At 26.7% G+C, this 9,125-nt stretch overlaps 1 protein-coding gene across 1 annotated transcript; it reads left to right on the top strand.

Annotated features, from left to right (window-relative positions):
• The first annotated feature begins 3,041 nt into the window (after positions 1 to 3,041).
• On the top strand, positions 3,042 to 8,508 carry LOC107173037 (uncharacterized). The gene is made up of 4 exons (XM_089222371.1): positions 3,042 to 3,357; positions 3,920 to 4,594; positions 6,585 to 6,969; positions 7,280 to 8,508. The coding sequence occupies exons 2-4, from the start codon at positions 3,929 to 3,931 to the stop codon at positions 7,930 to 7,932; spliced, it is 1,704 nt and encodes a 567-aa protein (XP_089078497.1). The 5' UTR covers positions 3,042 to 3,357; positions 3,920 to 3,928; the 3' UTR covers positions 7,933 to 8,508.
• The last annotated feature ends 617 nt before the right edge of the window (positions 8,509 to 9,125 follow it).

Genomic DNA, 9,125 nt, shown 5'->3' with positions numbered 1-9,125 from the left:
TTGCGTTATCACAGCACGTTTATATTATATTCAGGAGCTTCAGCGATGAACATTTTGGTAGACATCCATAATATAGTAACTGTAGTAGACAGTAGTAGGTATTGACGTACAGTGAGTGCATTATTGGCGTACACAGTTTTATGTCAGTTACTCAGGTGCTGGTGAACATTTTTACCTACCCATTTTTCATACAAAAAATTCACAGGACTAGGTATTGAGTAATAATTTGTAATTTTTATACTGTTATAATAATATACATATTTATTATAGGCCCTTAATCCCTTTATTGACTTTGATAAAGTATAGATAGTAGATACCTACTACAGTCGATAGTATTAGTATAATTTATGCACAAAAAAAAGTATTTTGCATTTAATTTATAAATTCTACCTTTGGGTTTCAGTTGAATCATAAAATAATATATTGTTATTTTAGATTCTCAGAGGAGCAATGAATGTATAAGTTTTGCAATGATGTTTGTTTTTAATTTTTTTAATTTAATTTTAATTTTTGTGTCTGAAATAGTATTAGTAATAAGTCAGAATAGGTACGTATTGGTTACTACTGATGGTAACAATGGTGCTGTTGGCTATATACCAAAACTTCAGGAACGTTTCCCCATGGCCAGTAGTTGGTTTTGTGATATAAAGAATGGTTTATCTATTAAAATATATTAAGAGGATCGGTGATAGACAGTTATTTAAACCAAAATATACCAATCTTCTATCCATCATATTATACTGATCGACCTAGTTATACGAATATCGTACAACACGATAATACTGATTAAAACTGATTTAATTTCGTTATTATATCTACTTATTGTGATCTGACCAGTCCACTATTCCTAATTTCGCCCCCAACAATTATAAATTTAGTTTGAATATTTTTAAATTTCAGAATTTTGAAACGTTGATTATTTGGATTTTGGAATTTATATCAGAAATCTTAAAATGTGAACTGATTGCGATATCGAGGTTAGGACTTAGGATACAAACCAATCATAGCGAATTCAGATCAGTTTTCTGAAATATTATTGCATTATTTCTTTGGTCGTAGGATGGACAAAAAGACATAAATACAAACAAATGAATATAGTTTGTTGACCGTTCACGCTCTATATAGTATTTCTTTTACACACAGTAATTTACTATGCACACATTTACAATACCGACATGTATGCAATTTGAAAATTGCCTAATTCGAACTCCTTAAAAACTGTCCACCAAAGATCCCCTCAACTGTGTAAACCAGTGCTTCTCAATCTTTTTTATTATAGGCCCCCCTAAATTTAATGTAATTTGACTATTATTTAAGAATAGTAATCTAACATTAGACTTTATCGAAAATGATTATTCATATGGTCGGTTATAATATAATTAAATAATCGAAAATATTTTAAATGAAATAAATATTTTATGTTCTCCCTGTCATATAGCCACGGCCTCCAGGTTGAGAAGAACTGGTGTAAACAATCTATAGCATTGTATTTGTATAAGTAGTATGATGAGTTGCATTTAAATATGTTTTGGGTGCCAACCAATAAAATGTGAACAATTGCAATATATTATTGTGTTTAACAAAAAAACACAAAATGTAATTCCATCTACCAGCCCACGAGAAATTAAGAAAGCTTTGTCTAAGATATTGAATTAATAAAATGTGTTAAAATCACTAGACATTGAAAACTTTTTTAGATTAAAAATTTATAAAAATGTTAATTTTTACATTTAAGATTCGAAAATTGAATATAAGATTCTATACAAGTTTTTCTACCTTTGCCCAAGAATAAATATTTAAATGGAAAATCACATTCATTTTTTATGAAAGTTTGATTTTTAAATTTTAAGTTTAAATTTTACTAATCATTTCCAGTTAAAAATCTATAATGTTTACAATAGTGTGTATAATTATATAAGGTGGGGGCTAGGAGGCTTAGCCCCTCCAAATATTTATCTAGTCCCCCAAATATTTATCCAGCTTCCACATAATAGGTACAAATTTAAAATAAAAAGTAAGTCTGTGTAACTTAAAAAATTCTAGCCCCCCAAAAATCGACCTTAGTTGCGCCTATATATTTAAATTTATAAATTACCAGCGTTTCTCTACCTCTCGCCTCTTCAATGAGTTATTTTCGTTTAAACCACTAGCTGTTTCTAATATTTTAAATTAAATTCTGTGAGGAATTATTTTATGCCCGACATTATTTCCTGTTGACCATTCTTCTACGGCCCTCACAATAAGCTCGTTGTCATGCTTACCTATAATATAATTATTTCATGCCCATCCCTCATAGTTATTAAAAATGAATACAAATGATAAAAAATAAAATAAAATACTAAAATCATAGAAAAAAAATTATAATTTAATTAAATTAAATCATAAATTATAATAAGTAATCTAGTTAGGTATATGGTATATTGTATATGATAATCACTGATTATTAATCAGTAATAACCACGGCTATCAACAGATAGAGTAGATAACCGTGGTAATAACTAATAATATTCTGATGACAACTGTTGATTCATTATATACTCTTTAAGTATAATAAATAACGGTTTGACATTTGGGCAGAATAATTTACACTTGGCATTTTAACAAAACATCAACTTAACTATTGCATAATTTTTGAGCTGTATTAATTGTCATTTAAAGCAATTAATAATAGAAAAAAAATATTTTAGTTTTAGAATTAGTAGGGACAAATGGGACAATGTTCACAATTTTTAAATAATTAAATAATTACAAACCTTAATATTATACTGATCGTAATATTATAATTTATTTTACTTTTTTTATGAAAACATATTATTATGGCATGTTCGACTAACTGCTTAAGAGTCAAGAATTTTGAGGTCCATGAATTGGAAAATGCAAAATATTAAATGTTTACAATTTGAAAATCAACTGAAACAACCGTTGGAAATCGTTACCAACTTCAGACCTCACTTTTGTTTATCGCTATGACGCTATCCGCCATGACGCCATATCGGTCAAAAATTTATTCTTTACATTTTTACCACAGGTTAAGAATAGGTTAGGTGATAACTGAGATTTATATTTTATGTGTTAGTTATGAAATATGAATCTTATAAGTTAAAACTGTCTGAACTTCTAAACCTTTGCTGCTTATATTTATCGTTCGAAGTGTTAAAGTTCTAACAATAATACTGTAAATTTTAATTGTAAAAGACTATTGTCTATAATTCTTGTCATTCAGCATTCTACCAGTCTGCTACACGGCTGTTGTCTCAATAATTGTCGTTGAATTCATATTTTTGTTTATTCTCAAAGTTTTTAAATCCGAATTTAACTGTATTCTCACTTCAATTTTACACCTATTTAATTTTACAAGTGAGTAAATACAATTGCTATTACACGATTTTGTTAACAAATTTAATTGCTTATGTATTGAGTACCGCCATCACCAATGGTTCCCTCCATTTAGTCATATTGAAGTGGCTATGGCGTTTCTAATAAATGACTAACTTTGGTGACATAAAAATAATATATATAATATATATGTTGAACATTGCCAGAAACTAATTCTCAAACAACTATATTATATTATTTTAATCTCTTGTTTACTTAAAATTGTCACTAAGTTATCATGAAATTATATCTTTTAGTTGCAGATCCATGTTTATTTGTTTATTTTTGAATTGATCTTTCTCTTACATTTAGGATTTGTGCCATTACTGCTACATGCATTATAATGACTAGCATTTTATGATATCGTACATTCGCTTCTATTTATATAAATATTTAATATCATATTATTTTGAGGTGACCATCAATCTGGCATCCAAAATAAATTATTTAAATCATTCACCTTTTGTTTTCTGTGTACAGTTAACATCTATATACAATTTAGCCTAAATCAATTATAAAATAATAATATAAAATATTTTTTCAGATTTGTTCAATGTCTTCAAAAAAAGTATTTAATGTCAAAGATAAAGTCTTTGCAAAAATAAGAGGTTATCCTGCTTGGCCAGCAATAATATCTGGTGTTAAAGCTGATACTCCATCACGACAAAGATATAATGTTTATTTTTATGGAACTGGTGAACGTGCTGAATGTAAATCAGAGGAACTGTTTCCGTATGAAGAAAACAAGTTAAAACTAGGAAAACCAAATAAACGTAAATATTTTGCTGAAGCTTTATTACAAATTGAAGATGATGATGAAAATCCAATTCTCCCTGAAGACGATTTACCAGTACCCGTAACACCAAGTAACACCAGTCATACAGAACAAGAACCACCTAAAGAGGAATCTGAAAACGATAATGAAGTTGAAAAATCAAATGAATCTAATTTAGAAAGTGAAGGAAAATTAACAACCGATGATTCTACTCTATCCAAAAGCAAAAAAGTTGTTGCATCCAGAAAAAGTTTGGGTCTCTCTATTTCTAAAGGAACAAAAAGAAAAATATCTGATGTAAAACCTGAAGCACCTTCTAAGAAATCAATATCAAATAAACCAAAAATCTTGGAAAGTTTGAACCTTAAACAAAGGCGTTTAGCCATTGTATTGGTGGAACCATTGGACCATGGTGTTGTTGAAAGAGCAATTAGTGGACAACAGGTTAGTAAGCTAAAATTATTTAATCTATTTGATGATTACTAGGGAACGGATTTAAATGCTCTAAAAAACAAGAAAAATGCCTTAAAAAAATACGATTTTATGTCTTAAAAAAATGCTTTAACATCAAAAAATGCACTAAAAAAAATGCCCTAAAAAACTTTAAAAATGGGTTTATATTCAATAAAAACAAAATTTTGTATTTAAAACTTATAAAAAAACACATTATTATGAAAAATCTAATAAAAAATATTTAAATACAATACAACCTTAATTAATTAACTTTAGATAAATAGTTTATCGTTTCTTATCTTTATCTTAATGTGGGTAATAATCTGTTGTAACTTGTATGTATATATTTTGTGTCTACACGTATCAACAATAATTTTGTAACATAATACATATTTAGGTAGGTATTTTAATTTTTTTTTAGAATGATTGTGGAAAAAATGTTGAAAAAATGACTTAAAAACCACAAAATGCACTAAAAATTTCAAAAAATGCATTAAAGTCTTAAAAATGCAAAATAAAAGTTACATTTTTTTAATTCTTTGGTGTATGAAATTAACTTTTTGCTTGGAAACCAATGTTTTCGGACATTCAGAAAAAAATGCAATTTGCATTCAAATCCGTTCTCTAATGATTACTAAAAATATATATCATGTGTTAAATTTTAAAGGTAACAGGAAATATTTTGATTCGAGTTTTTTTACTGCCTACAGGACATATAAATACATCTGTTTTTGATAAATTTAAATTTTTAAATATTTTTACTGGCGCATGCTCACTAAAATCAAAATTTCTTAGATGGGAACCCCTATTTTTGAGAATGGTGTAGAATTGCTTTATTTTTTTTTTGAGCTAATTTTATAATTACAGTTTTTTAATAAACCGAGTATAGAGCAAGAATGGTCAACTTGCGGCTTGCATCATAGTCGTATGCCGCTCGCGTCTTAATGAAAAAAAATCAATATAATATACTTATTAACCCTACAGCACACGCTTCACAATCAAAATGACTGGGCTTTTAGAATTTTGTTCATTGTTTCAAAAATACGAAATATTAACCTAACTCAATCTAGGTACCTTCTAATTAGATGATAACCTAAAATTAGATACAACTCCCAAAATATGGGTTTTTTTTTTAAATCTCTTATCGCCGATAAGACGTTATTTTCTATCTATAAAACGTAAATGAATATTTTATTTTCATTGAGACTGGCAAGATTGTTGCTAGTTGACATTGGTTTGCCATACTGTGTGTAACTACAAAGTTTAATTTGTTTATATTATGTCAATAATCAATAAAGTGATTTAAAATGATTAGTTTTTAAATTTTTGATTTAAACATTATTTAAAATCAATAAAATAATGATTATTTCAATTTATCGAGTTTTAATTGAAATATTTTAATACACGGTCAAAAACACCGTGTGCGTGGAACCTCGTGAATATTTTTAATGTGTGTGATCTAGGGTTAACGATATAATTATAAAAATTTTAAAATGTAATTATAAACACTTTGGCTCTTGATATCATTGCATTTATCCTCTTTGTGGCTTGTGAACATATTCATGTTGGCCACCTCTGGTATAGAGTATTAAGTAGTTATCTTCTTCAACTAAACTATTAGTAATTTGTTAGCAAAACACTTAAAACATTGTCTTCTTTTCCAATTTAATTATCTACTGATCGATCAAGACTTAATCATGCTTGTTTAAGGACAAATTATATAAATGAATTACAAAGCAGTTGCTGAATAGTATGAGCAATTGGCTATAAATTCTTGTTACAAAACATTCAAACCGTGTAAAAAAATGGTTTTTTTTAAAATAGATATTTTACTCACAATATAAGTACCTACTTTGGCTACTCTACACAATTTTTAAAAATAAATGTATTATTATAAATTAATATTTTTTAAATGACATGATAAATAAGAAGTACCTACCTAATGCTTATATAATTTAAATGTTAATATTATGGTTTTCAGAAATTGGAGCAGAAAGTTGATAAAAGTGTTAGTGCCGAAGAAAAAGTTACTGAAACAGATAAACCATCCGAAACTCCTAATACAAATGAGTCTGTTCTTGAAACTAGTGATGTATTATTGGATTCCAGTAAATCAGTGAAATCCGTTTCAAAAATAAAAAATAGTCCCACATCAAGCAGTGAAATCTCTTCTACCAACAGTGTAAATGTAGGACATGTATCACGCTCTGGTCGTAAAATCAAACCAAAAAAATATTCTGATTATGAAAATGAATCAGAGACGCCAAAACGTTCAAGATTAAGCAAAGAAAATTCCAAAAATTCAGAAAAGCATAATACTAGCAACAATGAAACAGATTCATCAGAACAAAGTTTTAAAACAAAAGGTAATGTTTTAATTAATTCTTTATTTATTAAGTGTAATATTGTTTATATGTAGGTGGTGATAATTTCCATCATTATGATATTAATAGAAAAGATTAAGTGGTTTTATTTTCAAAGTATATCTGATCTTAGCTAATTTAACTTGCAATTTTTATTTTAGTATTTAAGTATTTCAAATTTTGAACTAGGGTCATTTTGATTAACGGTGTGCTTTGTCTTCATCATTTTTTAACAGTTTTCTAATTAAATATATCATATACAATTGTTTTTCTTAGTGATTTATTTTGTATTACTAAAATTTTATTTTTTTAGATGCAAATTCAGAAGCGAAAAAGCCATCTAGAAGTAATGCTTCAGCATCATCAATACCACATATAAACCTTATACCAGAAGACAAAGAATTAGAGGAAATAAATAATGAAGTCTCTGAAAATGATGAACTTCCAGTGGTAATAAAAGATATCATGGTTGGTGCTTTGTCAAATATAGAAACTGGTTGGGTAAAAGCTGGTCCCAAAAAAATATCTAAAATTGATTTATTACATACTGAAGTTGATCTGCTAGATTATATTCATAAATTACGTATGGCTTTAAGAACTGATCGTGCTGATTATGAAGTAGCATTAGAATTATTGGAGAACATTGTTGAACTGAAAATTAATGCCTTAATGTTAAAAAAACATCAAGAAATTGTGGAAACAATTAAACAAGTGACAAGGTATACTGGTAATGCCAAAGAATGGAATCTTAACGAAGAGGAAACTATTTTACATAATGAAAAGTCAACCAAAATTCGACGCAAGGCTGAAATAATATTTAATAAATTTATTTCCTTATTCACTGTATCTGATGGGCAATCGTTTGAGGAGATATTTAACAAAGAAGTTGAAGACTTTTTTACAAAGACTAAACATTTGGCTTGTGATCAGATTTATGGAATTACTTCAGATAAGGATTATAATTAATTTTTCTTACTATTAAGAAATTAATTAAAACAACCAACATTTTTTTTTATCTTTACAAAACAATTATATATTGATCCACTAGTATTCCGCAACTGTTATTATATTATTTTGTGACGCTATATTGGTTACATCATTTTGTATCCATTATTATAAGATTTTATTCTTAAAATTTAATACATTTTTAGTGTTAATTTATCAATTTAGTAATTCTGTTAAGTGTTAAGTACCTTATATAATTTATAGTATAATAGTGATTTTTCATTACATAATGACATGAGTAAATTTTTCAAATTAATTTTATATGTTTATTGTATTAATTTTGTTTCCAATTAATTGATTACATTTCATTATTATTTTGTATATGTTAAGAACTATTGTATAAGTGAACTGAAAACTAAACATTCAGAATAGTTAGTTGATAATAAATTATACAAGGAGATTTTGTAGACACAGATAAGATAAACTATTAATAAAGATGAAAATTATTACATTTATAATTGATGTAGTGCACAGTATTAGGGTATTTAGTCTATGTACAATTATAAAGTATAATATAATTTTTTTTCTTCAGTTAAACACTTGTGTTCTATTATGTATAAACTATAAACCAAATATTTCTTAATATGGATATATTTTTCATTTAATTATGAATTTTTTTTAATTTTAAATTATTTTTAAACAAATTTCCAAATTCTTAAGATTTTTATATTACTTAAAAAGTTGCTGTAATGATGGCAATGATGCAAACTTTTTTTCAAATGTGATCCCTTAATACATTTATTTAGTAGACTTTTTTTAAGCTGTTTACCTAATTCAAACAAGCAGTTTTTCTGTTATTAAAATAAAAAATAGATCCCTGATCTAATAGGTATATAATATTATACTTTACCGTTTTTCTAAATTATAATTATTGATGAATTAATATAAATAACTAATATTTTCAAATCACCATAGAAGATAAGGAATCTTCCTCCCATCCTTTACACATTATTAGTTTAATTACTCAAAAATAATCCATACAAATGATTTTGTTGAAATTTTCAATAAAAAAAATATCTGCTACAAAATTTACTATATAAAAATGAAATTGTTATTTGAAAAATCAGAAGTCTTATTTCCTTTCTCCACAGGATAGGTACTCAATACGCTGTAAAATAATTTCTAGAATTTGTAAATAATAATAATTAATAAAT

The sequence above is a fragment of the Diuraphis noxia genome, unplaced genomic scaffold (assembly GCF_037042655.1).
Source record: "Diuraphis noxia isolate RWA-SAM2 unplaced genomic scaffold, SU_Dnox_SAM2 contig0003, whole genome shotgun sequence".
Lineage (NCBI taxonomy): Eukaryota > Metazoa > Arthropoda > Insecta > Hemiptera > Aphididae > Diuraphis > Diuraphis noxia.
Note: the sequence above shows the minus strand (reverse complement) of the source record. Positions and strands in the feature narration are given on the sequence as shown.